This window comes from Diadema antillarum, unplaced genomic scaffold (genome assembly GCF_040938485.1).
Source record: "Diadema antillarum isolate AM-2024a unplaced genomic scaffold, OU_Dant_1.0 seq00002410_RagTag, whole genome shotgun sequence".
Lineage (NCBI taxonomy): Eukaryota > Metazoa > Echinodermata > Echinoidea > Diadematoida > Diadematidae > Diadema > Diadema antillarum.
The window spans coordinates 48,522-73,260 of record NW_027273021.1 but is presented as its reverse complement, the minus strand read 5'-3'; the positions used below and the strand labels follow the sequence as shown (position 1 = coordinate 73,260).

The 24,739-nt window shown below is 38.8% G+C and overlaps 1 protein-coding gene across 1 annotated transcript in view; it reads left to right on the top strand.

Annotated features, from left to right (window-relative positions):
- LOC139714759 (alpha-2B adrenergic receptor-like) overlaps positions 1 to 7,263 on the top strand; it is a 91,394-nt gene extending 84,131 nt beyond the window's left edge. The window contains exon 2 of the mRNA XM_071626425.1: positions 6,206 to 7,263. Within this exon, the coding sequence (XP_071482526.1) occupies positions 6,206 to 7,263 (1,058 nt within the window). The remainder of the gene's footprint in view (positions 1 to 6,205) is intronic.
- Positions 7,264 to 24,739: the final 17,476 nt, after the last annotated feature.

Sequence of the window (24,739 nt, the reverse complement as noted above, 5' to 3'; positions counted from 1 at the left end):
TCTCATCCAGCAATGACTGCGCAGACACTTTAAAAATGCATAACTTGTGAATGGATTGTCCGATTTTCCCCATACTTTTATGGATGTGTTCTAATGATATCACTGTATTCACTCATTCCACATGAAGGTGAACTTGTCCTTTAAGTATGATTGATATGTGATTGTGACTGTGGCGATAGGGAATATATACTCATTGAAGAACAGATGAAAAAATGTATGATTCTTTATCGTTCTAAAGTAGAGTCCGATCTCAATTGAACTTCACTGTTCTGTTCTGATATCTATTAATCATGCACGTATACGGGGGAGTTTTAATCAAATCCAGTTATATGCACTGACACACATTCATGTATTCGCTTAACCGCGTTTTCTGCTGTATTGTTTCTTTCTTTGTTTGTTTGTTTGTTTGTTTGTTAAATCCAATCTCACTACGGATAGGCAGGGGACTGAATCCATGGCCTGTTTATAGCCATTCGAGGTTCTGCTTCTTCGTGTATTGTTCAGTCTGCGTCCTTCTCTTATCTTTAGCTGATAAAAACATGTTGAATCAACGGGTAGTGATGTGGTAGGCTGTTATGTTGAAGATTTCAAACCAGTTGCTTAGAGTATAAAATTCAACGCAAAGTTCAAGTTGTTTCAACTTTTGTATGTGAAAGGGTAAATGATCAGATGATTGAAAAATCTTAAAGAATAGAAAAATTTTATGGAATTCCAAAGTTTCACAATGATATGCAAAAAAAAAAACAAAAAACGATCCGTATCGAGAACAATCGCATCAAAGACAAATCAGATGCCGTGATATCATGTCTCCCTTCGATTCACTTATTATTCCGATATCATTCATTTGCATAAAAGAAGAAGAGTATTTTGTCCTTCACATCAATTACAGAGTATGCAAACGATTATATTGAGCTAACTTTCTAAAGCAGGGTAGTGAGTTGATGAATTTACTGAAAAAAAAACCGTGTTGTTAAAAAAGGAAACAGAGGTAAACCCAAATTGAAGAGTTGAATACCCCCCTGGTTTAAAATACTGTTAATATGCACTTGCGATACGGACAAATATTACTATTTCGCAAATAATATTAAACACACAAAAAAGTCCAAAGATTTCTCCTCTCCTGCACATCAGATATGCAATCAAAAAGAACTACTAATTACTGCTCTGTTTAACATCATTCTTGATATAGTGTCAAAGCGCACATGGAGTGGTAATTGATTCTTGTTTATAAAAGGACCCTTGTAATACTCTGCTACCATGCTTGTCATTTGCCCGTGTTATGCTGGTGCTCACAGTAGGTCAGTCGGGCGGATATCCTCCCCGATACTGGGCCGATTAGGGGGAGACTATCACACTATGGGCTTCTAACATCCTTCCTGTGAGAATCAATGAAAATAATGAGTGTGATGTGTCATTTTACAGAGGACGCGAACCAGTCTGTCAGTTTCAAAACATGTGTAATATAGTTCTCTGACAGCGTCGGATGTTTGAAAATGAACTTTTATTAGTATCATAATTCTTTGGGCGATAGTTAACCCGCCCCCACTCATTTTCTACCAGCTTCTTCGACATAGATAATTTTTTTACGATTCTTGCGTGCTACAACTCTGTAAGGAAATGTGATATCAGTCACTTCTGTTGTATCATTTTACTGGGAGGCAAAAGACAAAAAGACAAATGAGAGCAAAGGAAGTGTTGTTCCTAGCCACGTTTTATGGGGCATTTTGCAACTGTAAGCAGATATAGGTGACAACATGATTAACTGGGCTATATACTAAAGTGCACTCTGCAATACGTTGAACTTAAAACGTAGTATTACAGGCGACAATGGGCCAGACTTGCGTGATTTATTACGGGGCACTGTTATCTCCGTTTAAGCTGCTGGTATATTAAGGGAACATTAACTATAAATTCACATGATTCGCTCAAAGTGGAAATATCAATATCCTCCACTATATGCCCGTCTGATGTTAATGCTCGCATTTATGCGGGTTTCATGTCAGATCAACACCGACATTGGCAATATAGGTATATTATTTCTCTCTTTCTCTCTCTGCTTATGTTTATTTTTCATTTCATTTGTGTGTGTGTCAGCTAGAACTATATCTGCATGCTGTTCGACTATGTGGAATCTGATGGGATCAACAAGCTTCGAACTTCCATTGGCTTTTGTCTCCGTCAGATTTATCACAGAGTGTCATAAATCTTTATTTCCTATTGGACTGTGTCGATCTTATTGATACTGTGTCAATAAACTGCTCAATATGCATACAATATATATATATATATATATATATATATATATACATATATATGTGTGTACTTTATTGTGTGAATATATATTATATAAACATTTATACAGCTGTATCATATTCATCCATTTACGTACACTTTCAGTGGATTTTCTAAGACTCACAATAAGCGTGAAATGAAAGGGAAATACCGCAGAATCATGGCATGTTACTAATAAAGCTTAAAATGAAAAAGGCATGCCCATGCACGTTGTAGCGTGAAGAGGATATACACTCAGACTAATACCATTTATATTGTATACAGTTTCGCCGTTTCCCATTCATGATATATACCTGTTTACTCTCTTCACATAACAGAGAGATTGATAACAATGTATTTTCTCCCTCTCTCTCTGAAACCGATATTTCCGACTGGGTATCCCATGTAGTCAATAATATTCATCCTAATAATGGTCATCCTAGAACGAAGACCAAATCTCTTACAAGCTGATAACGTGAAGACAGCATCCGGACCAATGTTCAAGTGTGATTAATCTGAATACTTCTTTTCTACCTCTCCCCCCCCCCCCCCTTCCTCTCTCTCTCTCTCTCTCTCTCTCTCTCTCTCTCTCTCCCATTCTATTTCTTCGGCAGTGCAAATGAGGGAAGCAAAACAAATTACTACAGACTTAAAATTAACCAAAGCGAAGTTGTGGATTTCACCGAAGTGAAGCGATTATTTATGATAGACCTATTTTCCATTCAATCCATTTACTTGAGAAGGAAAACCTTTAAACTTTCGAACTTTCACTTTCCACTCTAAAATTAGAAACAAAAGGCCCTCACACTTTAAGTTTGCCCTCAATGAATAGAATTGTAATGATAATACTAATGCAGTGGTAGGTATTTCTTCTAATCTCGCGTCCAATAACAAAAAGAGACATTCCATAGTTTCAAGTATTAGTTTCAGGAAACGATTTATTTGGTCATATACATTTATCAATAATGACAACGCGAGGTGTTTGCCCTCAATGAATAGAATTGTTATGATAATACTAGCGCAGTGGTAGGTATTAATCGTCTAAATCTTGCGTCCAATAATAAAAAGAAACATTCCAGAGTTTCATGTATTAGTTTCGGGAAACGATGTAATTGATCATATTCATTCGTCAATAATGACAACGCGAGGTGATCAAGTTAGAGAGACTGTGAAATACGGGTTGAGATGAGGATTCAGCGTGTATAACGTTTTGCAAGATATTCAGAAATCACTCTATGAAATGTTAAAGAACATACATTCCAAGGGGATTCGATGAATTATTCGATGAAAATCGGTTTTGAAATGACTCAGATATCTAAAAAAAAACCAAGGTAAAACAAAGAGATCCTAATAAAAGTCGAGCCCTGTTAATTTTATTAGGATCGCTTCTTTTTTTTTTTTTTGATATCTCAGCCATTTCAAGACCAATTCTTATCAAATAAACGTTGAATTCTTCTTGAAATTACATGCTCTTTTATATTTCATAAGAGGTTTCTCATTATCTCACAAAAAAAAAAGAATGTTATAAACCTGAATCCTCGCCTCAATGTCTCACATGCCTCCCATTAATGACTTGCGCATTTACATCCTTAACTGGATTTCAGCTTTTAGATGAATGACGGTAATGAAGTGTGTATTCCTTAACATCTCATCATGCCTTTTTAGTGGAAAGTATTGCAGTAGTCTAAACCACAGTTACGCCTAAGTGACATGAGATTTGCACCAGAATCTGCATAATTTGATCTTGATTAAATCACCAGGCGGATTGATGGCTCGCAGTGCTGGCTGTTGTGACTGGTTGCTGTTGATGTGTGTCGTATTTGTTCAGCAGCTCAGTCTTTATAGCACATGCTCTCGCTCAAGCAGAGAAGATAGATTTGATGGACAGATAGGGAGACGATGTCTACATCTTGGCTAGATATCTATTGCTCAACCAGATAACCGCACTGCTTGACATGATATACTGTATAACCTGTTATTTTCGCAAGGGTTTCATTTTCGCGAATTTTGCGAATCACTATTGGACGGCGAATTTTAACCACACGCAAGAATATCTCAGACTGACAGGCAATAGTGCACTTATGATAGCCGAGGTGTCGAAAACACAAAAATAACATCTTGCGAAAATGTCCTCGATCCACCTCGTCATTCTCGAAAACATCTGTACACGGAAATTTCCAGCTTGTGCAGTGCACATAGCTCATGATATACGTACGCCCATTAATGTACATGTAGTTCTGTCAAGCAGCGTAACATTGAAATTTTGCAACATCACAACACAGGGCGATAATAGTCGTAAATCGCTTCCTATTATTTTGACCCGGCCGTCAAAATGACCAGTGTACCTGACCAACAGGAACACACGGAACTCGTCTGTTGTTTGCTCTTTCAATCTCTAAAGGGCTTTTTACACTTGTAAATTTTTGCTTAGTCCCGTACCAAGCAACGGTGGGGCTAAGGGGGGCCTTAGCCCCACCGTTGGTACGGGACTATCCTTAGCCCACTTTCTGTTTACACTCGTTTTTGCCAAAGTGGGCTAGCCCCACCGATAGTCCGGTACTTTCTGGCCCTGCAAAATAGCAGGGTTAGCACCGCAATTGCGGTGCCAAGCAAGTGAGTGTAAACAGAACGAAAAAATAATCCGGGGCTAAGCGACGGAGACGAAGTCCGACCCCCACTGACCAATCAGAAACGAGGTAATCAAGGGCTGCCGTCGTGTGCGTGTACGTGTACAGTGCACAGCGTAATCATGAAGATTCATGTGGTTTGGAAAGTCCGGGGCTAAGAAATACGAGTGTATAAAGGTCAGTTTTCTCCTTAGCCCCGGACAAGAGATAGTATGGGACTAATTGGCCAGTGTAAAAAGCTGAAAAAAATTGGTACGGGACTAACGATAGTCCTGGGTCAGAGAAAGTCCGGGGTTAAGACACACAAGTGTAAAAAGGGCTTAATTGGAAGGTCTTAAAGGGATCGTATGGTTTTGGTCAAGACCTAACTTTAGTTGCATGAAGGTTTGCATGGTGAAGTACTAGTAAATGAGGGAGAAAGGTTTGCGGTTTATGGTGTCACCGCAAACTTTTCTCCCTCACCTAACTTTAGGTTTCTAACAGTTTTTGGCGATATAATGAGAAACCTCTCATTAAATACGAAAGAGCATAATTCCAAGAGGAATTCAACGTTTATTTGATGAAAATTGGTTTTGAAATGGCTGAGATATCCAAAACAGAGCAATCCTACTCTTATTTTGTTTTTTGGATGTCTCAGGCATTTCAAAACCGATTTTCATCTAATAAACTTTGAATTCCTCTTAGAACGGTATGTTCTGTATCATTTCACAAGTAGTTTCTTGGGATCTCGCAAACACTTAAAAGCCTAATTCACATCTCCACCAATACTTTACTTTCCCTTTAAAGGACGAGTTCACCCAAATATACATGTGGATTGAGTGAACTTATCGATATTCGTTGAACTCATCACTGCAACACTGTCATGTTTAAGTACATAGTGCGTAGTTGGCATGAGTTCACAGTCGATATTAAAGTGAAATAAGAGCGTAATGATATCAACGCAATAATACGTATTTATATACTGTCAAGAGACAACGGGGTGGTACCGGAAGCTGTCAAGAGAAAGAGAGGGACAGAAAGAGAGAGAGAGAGAGAGAGAGAGAGAGAGAGGAGCGGGGGGGGGGGGGGGAGAAGAGATGCAGAAGAGGGTATATTTAACACCAACATTTTAAGCAAAGTCATGTAATAAGATAATATAGCGACTAGGATTCAATCTGTGTCTTACGTGCAAAAGTGCCAAGATTTTGTTCCTTATCGTGCGTCTCCCTTTAAACTGTATACCTTGCAAAATCATAATGATGATGATGATAATAGAAATATAAAAAGATTATCCTTTTTTTTCTCTCTTTGTGTTTCTCTGCCTTCAGGTGTTTGGTGTCTTGCAGCTCTCCTGGGGCTCCCCCCGCTCACAAGAGGCTGGGGCGAATATGGTTTCCTTCCCAACCAGTCCTTCTGCTTCTGTAGCTGGAGGACTAACATTTACTACACCTTCTTCATGGTAGGAGTCTGTTTCGGCGGTCCGTGCTCGGTGATGACGTTTTGCTACGTCAACATTCTCCGCGTTGTGCGTCAGAGTCGAAAGCGCGTCGCCAGTAACCCAGCTTCCATGCAAAAGCGACCGAAGCCGCTGGAAAGCCCGGCGCCGTCCTTCGCGGCCAACGGGACCCCACCTCGGAAGTCTTCGCAGGAGTCGAATCAGATGCCAGCAAGCGACGCGCGGGAAAAACTTCGCTCCCAGCTCAATGAGCTTCTCCGCGCGCAGACCATCGCCATGGCGCGTAATGATCTCTCTGGGAGTGGTCAATTCGACGCACCTGACACGTCGGAGCCCAAAAGCGTGCAGGACGCTGTGCGTGAAAGTGAGGAAAGTACTCCAGAGAAGCAGTTAAATTCAGGGAGTGGTCCAACGCGGGAAATTAAGTGGATTGTCCCGCGCAAAGGATCCAAAGCGACGATCGCTTCGGACGATGAAGACAGAAACAGTAATAATGCGCGGAAAGATGGCGGGAAAGGTAGGTGTGTTTCTCCAAATGAGCGATCGGCACTCACAAGACCTAAAACGCGAAAGAAGAATCGCTCGGAATCAGAGAGGCGGCGGAAAGAAGAGGAACTTAAACTAACAAAGTCCTTTCTCGTCGTCATCTTTGTGTTTATTATCTGTTGGCTTCCTTTCTGTATCACCATGTTCTGGAGTGTCTTTTCCGAAGAAGACGACGCGGTGCCACGCCCCGTCGACATGGGTTCACTGCTCCTAGGGTACCTTAACAGCTGCTGTAACCCAATCATCTACGGAGTCATGAACAAGCGTTTCCGTGCAGGCTACAAAAACATCCTATGTGGTTGGAGGAAGAGTAAGGAGTCTGGTAGCAATAACCAGGCAACGGGCATACATCTCAACACATCTACGATGGGCTCGATCGGATAACACATCCTGCCTCACATGATAGAGAAGTTACATATTTTGCAATCATATTGATCGATTCACTTCGGCACATTCCTGAGTCACGATTTCTCCGGGACGGCGATAATTAGCAGAAGCTGGGCATCGTTGTCGACACTAACAATGATGACCGACCCACCCCATGCTTTCGGCCTGTCATTCGGCAGTTGTTCGGAAAAAGGCAACAGTGCTTATAATTTACGCAGGAGCCATCAAACGGATGAAAGGAAAATGACAATTGCTGAATGGGAAGTCACCAACCCAACCCGCTTCTTTCACTCACTCCCCCCCCCCCCCCCCCTTCTATCTCTTTGAATGTGTTACCCTTTTTAATTAGCAGGTGCCTCGGACACACTGACAGAGTAATGAAAAATCAAGGGTGTGCTGCCATGGCTAAATGCCATCAGCGTTCTCTTCTCGTACGTTTTTGAATCATTCTTCTATATATACACACACGTTATTGACTATTTGTCGGTCTTGTTTCAGAGCTATCAATGCGATATGAACAAAAGCACAAGTAAAATGATATTGACAGTTATTGTGATGCCATACCTCTGTGTTTGACTGGTTGGGGAAATCTAGACAGACGTGTTAAATTCGTGGTAAACGAACAAAGTGCCTCGTAGAAAGTTGACATTCAACAAATTATCGGAGTATATACACTTACCTCATCAATAAGAGACTCTTCGTGATACTGACGCTACAGTCCATAAAGCTGCGTTTACACCATGTTCCCGGCAACCATGGCAGCCCAGTTTCAGGCCACCGTGGACAAAACGGAATGGACTTGAAACAAGGCGGTGAGACAGGATAGGCAAACGCTACAGCCGTGATTGCCGTGGATGCCTTGTCAGATATTTAAACTGTCGAAAAATTTGCCACGGCAGTCCCGGTGCTAATGAGGAATCTTGTATGTAGCGATAAAACGAGGTGTACGCAACAAAACGGGGCGGCACGTAATAGGCCGCAATAAACTTGGAGGCTGTCCGTTGCAGGACGCGACTGAAAGTATTGATAGTCTAGCCTGACCAGACGCCGTGAGAAACAGCGTCTGATAGCTATATGTTTACCAGGGCTAGGACTGGACCGAACAAGACTAGAATGCGAAGGGGGGGGGGGGGGGGGGGAGGGGGAGGGATGCGGAGATTACAATTGTCTCATCTACCCACGGCGCACAACGTTTTGGGCAAATGGGACTGTCCTGGCCGCCGGGAACATGGTGTAAACGCAGCTTAATGTTTATAATATAATTTATACGTGTTCATCGTTGTCTCATCAAAATTTCTTTTTTTTTCTCAATCTAAACGACACGACCCACCGAGGGATGCCTGATTTCATTCATTTGCATGTATCATTGATGTTGTTTGTTTGTTTGTTTGTTTGTTGTTGTTGTTGTTTTTTTTTTTTGGGGGGGGGGTTAAATTTGTGTTGTATGAGTGGAGTTTCTGACTGCATTCATTTTCATTTTCACATATTCAATTTGTGAACAAGGAGAGTACATTTGGGCAATGTCATGGCATGCAAAATTTCATTTTTAAGACTTTGACAGTAATTACTTCGAGGATATTTCAATTTGGCTTTCTCTGTTTTTAATGAATTTTAGATTTTCCCTCTCACTACTGCTCACTATCAAATTTGTGGCATACATAGGTTTTGAGGAAATTGTCAAAGACAAAAAACAAAAACAAAAGCAGCAGCGAAAAGAAGATGTAATCAAGAAAAAAGAAGGCAGAGGGAACACAAAAATAGAGAGTATATTTGATAACAAGGAAAAAACCAAGATAAACTAATATCGAGTTGTAATACGCTGAGTGAATGATAATACCACAACAAAATATGAACAAAAAGGCGTCACACTTGTAAGAGTTGAGAATTCAAGTTAACCCTTTTGGTATTGTGCTGTTTCAACGGCAAAAATTATACAAATTTGTTTCATGTTACGTTCATGTCTTTAATTTGATATTTCAATATAAGTGCAGTCTCTAGATGTCACGAAACAAATTGAAAACTAGCATGTTTTAGTAATTTGTAAAATAAGCGTCAAGTCCAAATATCAAACCTATTTTCGTTTTTATATGCCTGACGAATGTTCTATGAAGGGGAGAACTGATAACGTAATTTCTATTATGACGAACTCTGTGTGTTCATATACAAAGTAATACGCGCTTCCAATTCTTGCCCCATGGTTATAATATGATCAAATAATGGATGTGTGCGTTTTTGTTTGTGTGTGTGTTTGTTTGTTTGTGTGAGCGTGTGTGTCTGTGTGTGTATGTACATCGTACATGTTGCTTATATTCAGCATGGATATCGTACTGACACTTATAAAGCTGACGGAGTGCATGTGCGAATGCGTTAATGTATATATTTGGTCAGAGTTATATATTTATTCGTTGGAATAAAATGATTAAGATGAGAGCGGATGAATATAAATATTTTGTGAATTTATCCTGATTTCAACTTTATAGAAGTTATTGAAAATAGGTTAAAGACCCAGGGAGTTTTTTTTTCCAAGCAGTTAAACCAAAGATTCCCAATATCAGATTTCTCCGTGTGTCTCTGACATTTCGCTACATATTGATGTATAGTTCATTCTAACGGTGTGTCATATGGTTTGATGTAATGTATAATAATTGAATGATTCCATCAGAATTTTAAATACTGAATACAATGTCTGACGTATGTGTTCATGATGTACACAATACAGGTTTTTCATGTTCGACGTATCAGTTACTGTTGGTGAACAAGACTGCTTTATTTCTTATACATGTCTTTTCTTCTTTTTTCAAACAACTTTGTGAATAAAGTGTTTTTATGAAGTGAAATCTGTAATAACTCGTTGGCTGTGGATCATCTTTCTTCCATGTTTTAATGCTCAAGCAATCCACGTCTGCTTTATATGGATATATTTTTTTCATTTTTGTTGATTTGCTTGGTTTGATATTGTTGTTGTTGTTGTTTTTGGTGTTGTTGTTGTTGTGTTGTTCTCTTTTGGCTCTTATAAAAGATAGTGAACGACAAAATAGAATGAAACAAACAAACAAACAAACAACCCAGATATTTTAAGTAGTGAGGAGAATGAGAATGGCGGACTGAAAAGTAAGATGTATAGAAGACTCATAATCTACGGCGCCTAAAGATCACGGTCTTATTCATGGGAAAAAGACAGAAACACGATTTATTTTAAGGGGCTAATGGAGAGAAACGTCTTTATGTAATTTTCTTTTCCAGCGGATTCTTTTGGTCGAATAGAGCTGAAAGAATTCTGCAATTAGACGAAGGTTATTCTGAAGCCTGCCTGTGTGACCATCTGTCGTTGAAACGTGGAATTGGTGAAGCGTGCAAAATGTATGAACTGCTTATGAGATGTTAAGATATTGCCATGTTTTGCACACGCACATACACACACACAAACAAACACACATACACACATACACACACGCGCACACAAACACACATTTAATATTATGACATTTTGATGAAATGCAATTACTTTGGAGATGACGTCTATCGAGAACGGCGAGAAGGAAAGCGGCCGAGTGACATTATTTCATTCCTAATACCTGCTGGTACTCAGCTCTTGAAAATCAGGCAGTTTTCAAATCAAGGGATTGCTATTTTCCGGGCACGAACGGCGCGCCGGTTGTGCCCGGAAAATAGCAATCCCTTGATTGCATTCTTAAGATTATGAAACATCATTCTATTCATCATGTCTGCTTCCATGCTACACCTTTAAATGTTCCGACGACATTGCTACTGAAAAAAAAACCAAGCGTATGGTTTTTGAAGAACAAGTTTGAAATGATGAGAGCTACGCGGTGCATGTTATGTCACGAGACCTTCACCCACGAATCTTACGGCCCTCGAGTTCAGCCCATGAGTCATACATGTACAGCCGTTGAGTTAGAAACTAAGCAAACAAGGCCCACGAGACCGACAAATTAGGCCCCCAATGTTGTAATGTCGAATCACTCGTGGGTTTATTTTATTCTGTCTTCTTTATACAGGGTAGTCTCTTCAGTACATAAAACTGCTTTACAAGAGAGTTGTTTTTACATAGTGTCGAACTCCTGGGCCTTATTCGCCTAGTGTCAAACTCATGAGCTGCACGACTCATACATGGACCTATTTTGTAATGTCGAACTAGTGGGCTGAATGGCTCATGGGTGTCAGTCTCGTGAGATGACACCAAGGTTAGGACGTCTATTGTGATGACTCGTCGCTTTCTCGTATTTTCCTTCCAATGTGTATGCCATGTTTTCATTAACCCTCCTATCGACAAGAGGTTGACAATAATAATGACGATTAATGATAGAACTATATCAGCTCATTCAAAAAGTCAATGTCATAACGAAATTGATGACAAACGATGCTCTCGTTTCTATGGGAAATCACCCGACCCATGTTGCCTTTTAGAGAGAGACCTTTAATTGCAATGATTAGGTCTCGTCTTTAATCGAATTACAGCTGTATCGGTGATGGAAATAAAACATGTTTATAGATAGTCAAATGTTTCGGATCGGATCAAATCATTCTCCAAAATAGCTTGCAATTCCGTAGCGTGCAGAGTTCTCAAGAAGTCTTAATCCACGTGGATTTGCTCCAATATATACCAGGAACAATTCTCACCATACATCATGCTCAGGGTAATAGCAGTATGTGGTGGCATCTTAGGTAATCATACAAATAAAATTGAATCGCATTCCTCATCAAAAATTTCCACAGAGTCCAGTAACATGTGGAGACAATAACTTGATATCATTATATCTAATAAGGAGTGATCAAATTGTGCGTCCCAACGCAAAATGATTGATATTGAATCTGTATGCGACATCATACCGATTAACATCGTCGCGTAGATTGCGGTATATACCATTATTTATTGAAAGGATTGGTCTCATATAGGCCATCGCATGTCGGCAGGTTAGATATAAATAGCAAGGATGCCGCTTAAAGGTACTGTTTACCATTGGGAGCAGTGATTTCAAAAATGTTCGAGTTATCACATTATTTTGATGCATATGTGTAGGTCAGTTTTATCACAAAACATCCTACCATATAACAATTTCGCAAAAAACCCCGTAAAATATAAGGAGATATCACTATTTCTATCTCATAAAACCATAATTGTAAACTATTCTAAATTGTTATTCTAAAATTTTATTATAACGATTGTTCGCATTTGGAAATTTAACTATGATATCTTAACATTGATTATACTGATTAGTATTGTTACATTGTTTGTTTCTATTACTAACTCACATTTATTATTTTTTTTAAATTTTATCTGCAAATAGTAAATAATACCTGAAAATGTTATAGACATGCTGCAGCAGATGGATGACCTCAAAGTGACCCCGTCCCCTATCCTCTCCATTCACTCCTATGGTGTTGGGTCTTTTGTTGTTCACTGCGTTTTTCATGATAGAAACTTACATCTCCCTTGTAACAGGCGAACGATGTCTCAAAACCCCCACTTATTGTATAAGGCTGGCAAAAGTAGGTTTCACGCAGGCTTGAATTGGCGATCGGACGCACAAATTAAATTTGTCCACCACTGGAAAAGTGGTTGACGCGAACTTGACTTCATTAGATTGTCCAATTCTTGCGAGGCACATGATTATCATTCGAGGGAGAAGGAGAGTCGGAATGTGAAGAAAGCTCTTCCTCTTCCAATCTCCGTAGTTGGTGTATCAAATTGAAAAAAAAAAAACGATGAATATACCAAGATTCTGATGACAGTATAAGTTATCTCCGTGTTGCAGTGTTACCTGCAATTGCCGGCAATGGGGAAAATCACAAGTTGATTCCAAAGTCAATTGACATTCTCATTACTCTGTAAGTGCAATTCCACTCCTGCGTTCCAGTTGACTTTAATAGGATAGAATTACCTCCCCCACCCATCCACCCACCTCCCTGCTCAATCGAACTGATGGGGGGGGGGGGGGGGGGGGGGTCATTGAAATGCACAAATTTAAACAAAAGGACGATCAGACTTTAGAGTTTTACAAGATTTGACGAAATAGTGATGTTGGTATATAACATCCACACAATATGTAACCGAGAGGAGCACTCCAGACCTCGACATCCAACCGACATTATTAAAACATCGTCATTTTCTAGGTAGTATCTTCAACACCAACATAGAGGTATAGGGACATGAACACAATATACTAGTATTTGGTGAAAAATCTTATCATTCAATGTCCAGTGCTTGGTAGGGAAAGCTTAATTTATGTCATTGATGACCCAGTTGACCTTTGACCTTTGACCGCAGGTTCAATTCCATTCAATTTATGCCCATCATTAACAGAATTTAATAGATAAAGGTATACATGTATCAGTTAATGAAATTGAGCAATTTGAAAAAAAAAAGAATAATGATCATGAAATGCAATACCATATGTATACAGATAATTTTGGAAAAGCAATGAAACTTTACAAATAGAAACCAAGGAAAATTAAAAGAATGCATAATTATTATACATGTGGGAATTTCTTACACAAAATCAATTAAAGTAAGCTGAATTGACTATTGCATAATCTTTTACACAAAATCAAAGATAACGTAAATGGATGTATGAAATTGATGATATATAAAAATCGTTTAATCAAAGTTAATGGTTTTCATATGGCGACCATTGTTTACCAAATACGGGAATCTCTCACAGCCATAAACAAAGAGTAAAGTATAGCGACCACTGTATTCCATAAGTTGTGGAAGTCTCTTTCATAAAACAAAGAGTAAGGTATGACGACCATATATGTATTACTATATGAGAATCTCTAACACACACTAACACACACACACACACACACACCTACACACACGCACTCATACACACAAATAAGGACCGTAAGGCATGGTGATATTGTATCAACATTGTAAAAACATCGGGGTTAGATTTAACACCACGGGTGTTAAATCTAACACCGATCAAACTTCAATAAAGGACCACACCCACAGGTGTTAAAAATGCACTGTGATGGTGTTGAAAAGTGTTCACCTGACACTTCGTGGTGTTAATTTGACACTGTACCTGGTGTTATTTTGACACTGTACTGGTGTTAACTCAAAAATGACACCACATGGTGTTGATTTGATATTTGTTGGTGTTAATATCAATGGTGTAACACCCGTCCAGCTTCAATAAGAGACCACACCAGCTGGTGTTACTTTGGTGTAAATTTATTTTCACATTTTTTCAAAAATCTAGTATTTTAATGTAAAATTCTTGATCGTCTTGTTTAAATAAAAAATCAACAAGAAGTGCAGTTACTAAGAAACTCTTTAAAAAACAGTTTAAAATTTGGAAATGACACCCGCAGGTGTTAATTTAACACCATAAATGAGCACCGAAAATTTAACACCAGCTCGGTGTTCACTATTTAACACCGGACTTTTTGCAGTGAAGTATATAATAATTATGATACAAATATGACCATTGTATCAAATGTGATTATCTTACACGTTTAACGAGGCTAAGGTATAATTACCCTTATCAAATTTCCATAATTTTCGCCAGTCAGCTATCTGACTGCTCCTGCAATCTCAACGTAGGACCAATCACTGAAGAGTAATACATGTAATTGGCTTCAGACATAAAAACAAAGGATATCAATGAAGCAGGCGAATAATAATAAAAAACAAAACAAAAAGAAAAACGTTGGTCGGTCGGCTTGGAGCCTTTGAATGAAAGAGTCTGCAGTAAGCATCTCAATCTAAAGAGAGAGAGAGAGAGGGGGGGGGGGGCAAGATGAATGAAATAAAGAGTAAAACATATCAAGACAGTATTAAGTCAACTCCCAACCGAACACCATTGGGTATACGCTCATGGTTCACGCTACGCAGAGAAAAGGATCCTCCTGGGGGCGTTTCATTAACGAGTTCGTCGGGGGTTTTCACCGACGAATTTGCTATCAGCCAATCAGACGCAAGGATTTACACTGACAACTGTTAAAAGCTAATGAAATTCTTGGTCTGATTGGCTGATAGCAAATTCGTCGGTGAAAGCCTCCGACGAACTCGTTGATGAAACGCCCCCCTGGTGAGTAAAAGCTTTTGATAGTATTAGTACTTAGATAATCACCTCAACGTCAGTAACTTGCCGGCTTTTTGCGACCTAGGCAGGAAAACGAATTATTCAGTTGACCTATCAGGTACTAGAACCATATTGTGCGTGGATTTTTAGATTGCTGCTTGACTTACTGCTTTCTTAGACGATCTTGCTGATAAGGAAGTACCAGGAAATATATGAATGCGTAAGTAAACTGCTTCAATATGATGGCCACTGTGGAAGAGATTCGGTAGGTTAAAGGGATGGTATAGTATTGGTGTAGATGAGGAATTGGCTTATAACTTTTTTGTGAGATACCAAGAAACCACTTATGAAATAGCATACAGCGTACCATTCTAAGAGGAATTCAAAGTTTATTTGATGAAAATTGGTTTTGAAAGGCTGAGACATCCAAAAACAAAGTAAAACAAAGTGATCGTAATAAAAAGTTGGTCCCACCTTTCATTAGAATCGTTCTGTCGCTGGATATCTCAGCCATTTCAAAACCAATTTTCGTCTCAGAAAATGAATGTTGAATTCCTCTTAGAATTACATTCTCTCTCTTGTTTTATAAGAGATTTGTCATAATGTCACCGAAACCTGAAGTTAGGTCTCAACCAAAACTATACGATCCCTTTAACTCCTTGTGTGATTTAGAGAGCGAATTGGCACACTAGAAAATCCCAGTGGTGTATACACTGTCCAAATTACCTGGTACAGAAAGGTTAACCGTCATCCCCAGGGCTGCCAGGAACCGTGATTATCAATTATCGGAACTTTCGTTTGCTCTGGAGGCCGGACTTAAGAACTCGTAAACACACTTAAAAGCGTGTCGGAAGCATCGAGGTAGGAATTCACACGACATATTCACATAATTGTAGATAGGCACAAAACGTATACCAGTGGATAGGCCTTTACCCTCGGTCGTATACATTATTCTACAGAAGCTTATAGTGCCATCGAGAAGGCGAGATCATTCCTCGCTTTCCCGACCTTTTGGGGTCAGAGTAGGCATGAGAAAGCGAGATATAATCTCGTCTTCTCTCTCCTTTCTGGCCTGAGAAGTCGAGAAGTCGAGATCCGACATTGCCCGAGATCTCATCTTCTCAGTTATGTGGGTACTACTACAAGAAAACATTCTGAAGCTACATTGTGTTAGAAAATAAAATACAATGGTGTATACAGTCTATATATATATATATATATATATATATATATATATATATGTAAATATGTATATATATATATATATATATATAATATATATATATATGTAAATATGTATATATATATATATATATATATATATATATATGTTATTATTGTTATTATTATCATTATTATTATTATTATTGTTATTATTATTATTATTATTATTATCATTATTATTATTATTGTTGTTGTTATTATTATTATTATTATTATTATTATTATTATTATTATTATTATTATTATTATTATATTATCATTATTTACAAGCACATCACAAATAGTATGAAGAACGGGGCTAGCCACTGTGATTAACCGTTAGTCGGTTACGGAATGCTCCCAAAGATGGCGCTGCAACAATTTCCAAGGACAGGGAATTCCAGCTCCTGAAACTGTTCTCGGAAAGAACAAATGACGATGCGATTCAGTTCTCGCGTGTGATGGTATCATTCTGATATGAATGTAGTTGGGTGGCTCTCGTCAACTAAGTAACCTGCTTGATATTATAGTCCTGTGCCGAAAGATGAGCAAGATTATTTAGTATTTTGTACATCATGGTTAGCATGTGATTTTCTCTGTGCTGTTCCAGAGTGATCCAATCAAGTTCTTGCAGCATTTTAGTGACACTAGAGGTATATTGTTATGGTAGCGATCCAGAGTGAATCTCGCAGCTCTTCTCTGGACTATTTCCACTTTCTGGATGCGGTTCAGTCATGTATACTAATACAGCTATAGTCATTACACAAAACCGACTTCATCTTTATCCAGTTTTGTAAGCAAATTTGTGTACACTGTACAGAATACTGGAATTATTGTAGAAAAATAAAATATCGTCTTTGAACTAGAGTGTACTGTCTGGTTTGTTTGTCTGTCTGTTCGAAAGATTGTTCTTTTTCATTTTGCGTTATAGTTCGCATCGCAATATACTGAAGTTCAATCAAGCTATCGAGCTCTAAGTTTTCCATTGAGTTTTCAGTGTAATCAGGGGCGAATCCAGGAATTCCGTAACGGGGAGGCGCCTTCACAAAATTAAAACGGGGGGGGGGGGTGCACGAGCCCCATTTGTTCTTTTTATTTCTTTTGTCTAAAAAAATGAAGAGGGGGCGCGCTCCCGGTACACCCCTCGATCCGCCACTGGTAATGGTGACTAACTTGAAGAATGGGTCTTTGTCAGAGAGATCATACATGATTATATTTGGGTACTGTGATTATGTGAGCAGGTTATACTAATACAAACATAACTTGTTAAAAAAAAAGAAAAAGCCAGGTTGATTGTGTCATCAAAACTTCTTGAAGTAGTCCTTTACCGAAAACGATCCCTCTTATGCTTGATTCTCCATTACCTTTACCCTTCTCCTGTTCATGCGTTTCATAATGTACGTATGAACTTTTAACAAGTATACTGGTATGATTATATCTGCCATGCAGAGTTCAACATAACTAGCTCAAGTGAATTTATGCATGAATCACTGTCTTGTGTTTTTCCCAGAGCAGCCAGCAAAGTTTGGATGAATTGGGTTTAATCATTGGTCTCATCAGCGTTGTCGACGTCATGATCTTGGTGTTAGTCAGTAAGAGCAATGATGTGATTTTCAAAATGTCTCTCTTTTTTTCTTTTTTCTTTTTTTGGAGCGATCTTCTTGTATGTGTCTGCGATTAACGCCTTCTAATCAGAGAGCATCGCTTCTTACACGTTTTTTCAAAGAGTCATGTGGTCGGATCTTTAGTCTTTTTTTAAAAGGTGTGTATTCCTTCTGATGTACAATGTAAGTCGACAAAAAAAGCTTTGGTAGACTCATTTTTATGTTGGTGTCCTTGAACCCCGGTCTTGAACTTAATGTTTTCCTTCACAGCTTTGCTAGTTTCTGCCTTCAAGTCTTCACAATCGACGTTTGCCTAGTTTTCTTGGTTTGAGCACCATTTCATAATCATAGTCGGTGGGAGAAATGGTGTCTCAGGGCAATGTATTCCATATTCAGTGACATTTTTTTAATTTAATGAGTGCTGATAATATATTATCCCCTTTTGAGTTTTTAGTTTAAAAATGGAGGAAATATCCACCAAGACGAATTAATATGACACTACAGCTAAGAGACATAATCAGCAGAGCCGACTTTTTGCATGGCACCTTGTAGTCTGCTTCTGACACGACCAAGCCCTAAGAGGGTCTGGATTGTACTGTTTCCAGATTTTCAGATGCAGCATACTACATGTATCTGCAATAAATTTGTTGACCGACCGGAACGAAAAAGTACACTGTAGTTACACGTGGTAAATTGCTATCCTTGTTTTTGCTTTGTCACGTGACCAGTATCGACATCCTTCTTTTAAGTATATTGGGTTTAATCATTGGTCTCATCAGCGTTGTCGACGTCATGATCTTGGTGTTAGTCAGTAAGAGCAATGATGTGATTTTCAAAATGTCTCTCTTTTTTTCTTTTTTCTTTTTTTGGAGCGATCTTCTTGTATGTGTCTGCGATTAACGCCTTCTAATCAGAGAGCATCGCTTCTTACACGTTTTTTCAAAGAGTCATGTGGTCGGATCTTTAGTCTTTTTTTAAAAGGTGTGTATTCCTTCTGATGTACAATGTAAGTCGACAAAAAAAGCTTTGGTAGACTCATTTTTATGTTGGTGTCCTTGAACCCCGGTCTTGAAATTAATGTTTTCCTTCACAGCTTTGCTAGTTTCTGCCTTCAAGTCTTCACAATCGACGTTTGCCTAGTTTTCTTGGTTTGAGCACCATTTCATAATCATAGTCGGTGGGAGAAATGGTGTCTCAGGGCAATGTATTCCATATTCAGTGACATTTTTTTAATTTAATGAGTGCTGATAATATATTATCCCCTTTTGAGTTTTTAGTTTAAAAATGGAGGAAATATCCACCAAGACGAATTAATATGACACTACAGCTAAGAGACATAATCAGCAGAGCCGACTTTTTGCATGGCACCTTGTAGTCTGCTTCTGACACGACCAAGCCCTAAGAGGGTCTGGATTGTACTGTTTCCAGATTTTCAGATGCAGCATACTACATGTATCTGCAATAAATTTGTTGACCGACCGGAACGAAAAAGTACACTGTAGTTACACGTGGTAAATTGCTATCCTTGTTTTTGCTTTGTCACGTGACCAGTATCGACATCCTTCTTTTAAGTATAGTGTTTTCTCTTTTTTCTCTCTCTGTTTTTAATGAGTCGCGGTCAGTATGCCATCACAACTTCAAATAGTTATAGCTTTCCCAAATGTTATATTTGCTGTTGTTTAGTTTGATCAAGGGAACCCTATACGTGACCATGCATCACAAAACAAACAAACAGTCGCACCCCTTTGTTTTACGTGAGGACTCAAAAAAAGGTGAAATGGTTCAACCAAGTCAATCTTGAGTTTAACATATTTTCTGAAATAGCTATCCTTCTTCTACATTATTCTACAGTTTGGCGTCTTAACATGAATGGGAAAGTGTGGTTTTAGCAGTTTTTCTACAACCCTTTTTTTTTTTTGGAGGAAGGAAGAGTACAATGATCAGGTACGTCTTAGAGGCCCCTTTTCATGTCTTGAAATCCTTTACACACTCTTCACTTTTAAGTCTAATAAGTTTTGAAAGGATGACGCTACTGCTTTGAAAGTTAGCATCTGTCACCATGGGCAGAATGTGTTAATAGAACATGCTCAATTTCAGCTTAATCTGATAATCCCTTCATTGTTGTTGCTTCGGTGGTTTACATCCTGTCTTTTGTCCCTTTCATGGCGCAGCTAGCACGGCTTGGTAAAGAATAGACTGTGTACTTCAGAGCCTCTTCTCTCAGTTCACACTTTTCCAGAGTGTGTGCTTTCTTTCCAGTATTTAGGTAGGGTAGGGGAGTCCATTTGAATTGAGTTATACATCATTTTAAAGCTTAGAGTCTGCTTTTCAGAATCTGCCCTTAACTAAAAATCCACGTCAGGCGACTTTTTGTTGGTATTGTGGTGCAGGGTCATTATGGTCTATAAAGCGATAATAAGTATGCCTTTGGACTGGTTACACCAGAGGCCATAAGTGCGAATCCTGCCCTGTGTGAACATCCTGTATAATCAGGATAGGAGATTGGAAAGCATACCACTTGACCCTGTCAGGCAGGAGTAGAAATTGGGTCAATGGCAAGAGGCGGGGTACAATGGATAGTCTTTTGCAAAGCTAGGTGGCTCGCTATTTATGATAATTATTATTATTATCATTATATGTATCAGGGCCGGCGCAGTGTTTTCAAAAGTGTGGGGGCCCACTTCCGGGTTTCATGAGCTAACAAGCAAAAAAAAAAAAAAAAAAAAAAAAAAGGCTCATCTCTTCTCCCCGTCCACTTCCGGGTTTCTTAAGCTGACAAGCAGAGAAAAAAAATGCTCCTCAGCTCATTCTCTCCCCTCCCATTTCCGGGTGTTACAAAAAAAAAAAAAAAAAAAAGGTCTTCAGAGAAAACACATAACCTTACCGCCGCCATACTTCAAGATCTCTAAGATTTTCTATATTAGTGCCACTTACGTACTTCCGGGTTGAAAAAAAGTGTGGGGGCCCAAACTGATGACACCTTACACTTTGTATTCCTTTGTATGGTGCACAAAAAGTGGGAGGGGGGGGGGGCGAGCTCCCACGGTTGCGCCGGCCCTGTATATATCTTTTTTTTTTTAGGACACGTGTCCTAAAAAAAAAAAAGAAAGATATATACAGAGGGGGCGCACCGTCTAGATTTTATGAATCTACCCAGTTTCGTCCAATTTTTCGCCAATATAGGATACGCAGGAACTTCAGCATTGCCAAATCTAATGCAAACTTTCCCCGAGGACCTAATTGGTTAAAGGAACGAAGCGCGGGTTTCGTTTTGCTAAAATACGTCATGTACATTTTAACTTCGATCCCATTCTCGACTTAAAGCCCAAACAAAGTTCTGGTACGACTGCAAAAGTTGTCAAATTTCGCTCCCAAAATGTGAACGTATGCTTAGGAAATGTGCAGGATAACGATGTTATAACAAGATATTCGATGGGTAACGACGAAAATGCGAAATATTAATCAAAAAGGTTCAGTCAACCCTACTTACCCGAACGGGGTCAGGCTAAACTCTCACTCGAGGATAGCTCGGCTTCGCTTTGATGACGGCGGGATGCATGAGTTGTAATGGTTGTCCCTCTGTGTACAGTGTTGTCCTATGGGAGCGCCCTGAAACTAGCGCTTCGTGTTCTGGCTACTCGCAGTAATGGTCCGAGTTGTTACAACGCGCGCATCAAAAACCTCTTTTGCGCGCATGTAAAATTAGTGTGCGCCTATCAAGCACCTCTAAAACAATCAAAGGCGCTTGATAAACAACAACAAAAACTCCAAAGACCGCGCGTCTCAGCAACTGAGGACCGCGCGCTGTCATTTTTGTTTTGTTTGTACAGGATTACATTGTACGTTAGCACGCACTTTCCTGTCCATTCAGTTACTAGTAGGCCTCATTTGGTATTATGCAGTGGCCAGTAGAATGTGGCGATCACGAACTGCGTGTGAATTGTCTGAAGTAGGGTCGAATTTTTCCCGAGACCGAGTTAGTCTGGAGCCTTCTGGAATAAAAGTCGGTTTTCCTACTATTATTATTTTTCTCAAAATACTCCAAACCGACTCATCATTCGGGCAAACCGCGTCAGCCAGGTAAGTTTCTTAGTGGACTCTTTCGATATATTGCAAGCAAAAATGAAATGGTGCTAGACGGGTTCTCAAGCACTTACCGAAACTTAGTTTTCACTTTAAGCATGGCGAAAAGGGGGACCGTAATGTCTATCTCACACAGAGGGCGCTGTTTCAGTTGTCGCGCATCACAGGACTGGTTTCTCACTGTGAATATTTTCCATGAAGTGTGAAAATTAATTTCTGTGTAAGAATATGGTACATGTACAGTGGATTGTGTGCGTGTGTGTGTGTGTATATATATATATATATATATATACACTCAGCAAAAAAAGTCAGTTCCCCCCTAACATTTTTATATGTATCTCAAAAAGTATTTTACAGATTTTCATAATTCAAACGGGAATGGATAGGGAATTTCATTACTCATAACATGAATGGCATATCATTGCCACTAGATATCATTTTTGGTGTAAAAAAAAAAATGCATTTTATGTCAAAATGCATGGGGAAAAAAAAAGTTGCACTTCAGGTTATATGAAGCATATTGTATACATTTCCTATGTAAGTTAGCTAATGACCCTTTTAAATTGTGTAACTCTCAGGAATTTCTTCAGGTACAATGTGCTTCCCTATTAAACAGATGTTATGCATACTTTTTAAACAATAGCCTTTTCAATATGAAAATGTTGGTAGAAGCCATGTGGTTTGTAATTCCAATTTGGGCTGATCACATTAATGTGCCTAAGGCCATTTTGCATCAAGCGCTCAAGGTGTAGATCAGTTTGTTGAGGGAAATAGCATCGAACGTATGGAGTGGCCCGCAAGATCCCCTGACTGTAATCCAGTAGAGAATCTTTGGGATATCATTTAGCAGAAAGCGAGCAAGAAGGTGAAAGATGACACTTCACTGCAAGAATTTCAGCGCATCTTGCAGAGAGCATGGGCCAACATTGAGCAGCGCCACGTACAAACTTTAGTTAACAGTATGAGGAAGAGATGCCGGCTGGTCATTGAAGTGTATGGTGGACATATCAATTATCAAATACTTCACTGTATGCTCATGAAAGAAAGAGAGAGAAATATGCAATAAACCATGCTTAAATGTTCAGAATCATGAGTGATTGTTTGATTATTTGCATAAAAGTCATTGCAAATCACTAAAGTGCAACTTTTGTTTCCATGCATTTTGACATGAAATGCATTTTTTCACACCAATAATATCTGGTGGCAATGATTTGCCACTCACGTTATGAGTAATAAATTCCTTATCCATTTCTGTTTGAATTATGAAAATTGGTGAAATACTTGTTGAGATATATCCAAAAATGTTGGGGGGGGGGAACTTACTTTTTTTGCTGAGTGTATACATATATATATACACACACACACACAATTATACACACATTAATTATGTAGGCCATTTATTATTATGTATCTATCTATATATACATAATCATATGTGTGTGGTGGGTGCGTATAAGCAGACCAGTCTGCAGCTCTACTTCTGAGGTAAAAAAAAAAAGAGTTGTAAAAAAACATTATACAGGTATACATGTACACGTATCACACTCGCTTGACTAAATACAGCTCACTACTAGCAGGGAGGTGTTCGAGGAGTGGAATCTCTCCGCAATTTGTGCAAATCTATGCATAGGTTCTATAGCATGACAATAATTGAATGCTTAGCATTTCACTGGCTTTGATGTTCCATGCGCCAAGCCGCTCTTCCATGGAGTTTGGATATGGAGACAAAAGAAGAGCTTCTTGATTTGAACAATTCTAAGCTGTATTTCAGGGGAAATGTTGAAATCCTGTATGAAACTTGGTGGTAATCTTGTACGGTAGAGCTACTTCAGGTTTAAAAAATAAAAAAAAAAACAAAACTGAAAAAGGAGTAATAGAATCTCATAAAAAGTCAACACGAGTGCGTACACTTGAGCAAAATAATTATTGTTCATCAGGTTTAGCACTTGAATGTTAAATCTTTCGAATGAAGTACATGTACTTGAAAAAGCGTGTTTCAGAGTGTTTAGTAGCATTTTACTGTTACAGAAGTACACTTTCTACTAGTTTTCTTCATGTGTCCCATATTCTTTGCACTCTTTACAATCGCTGCTGAAAATTCTGAAGGGGACGGTGAATTGCTGCTGGCTAGGTATGTTGTATTTTAGGAATACCGTGCTTTGCCAAAGCAGTTTATTAAAGGGGAAATCCAGTCCAAATATACATTAAAGGACAAGTTCACCTTCATAGATATGTGGGTTGAGTGAATGCAGCAATATTAGTAGAACACATCAGTGAGAGTTTGAGCAAAATCGGACAATCCGTTAAAAAGTTATGAATTTTTGAAGTTTCTGCTCAGTCATGGCTGGATGAAAAGACTACTATAGCTTGTGATGTCACATGAGTACAACGATATAAAGAAAGAATAAAGAAAATTCAACATATTTCCATTTTTCTCGCATAACAAAATAACACTCGACTTCTCTCTTTCAGAAGGCAGGGGGAATAATATTACCCTTAACATACGTCAGTAGCAAGTCGAAGAACTGT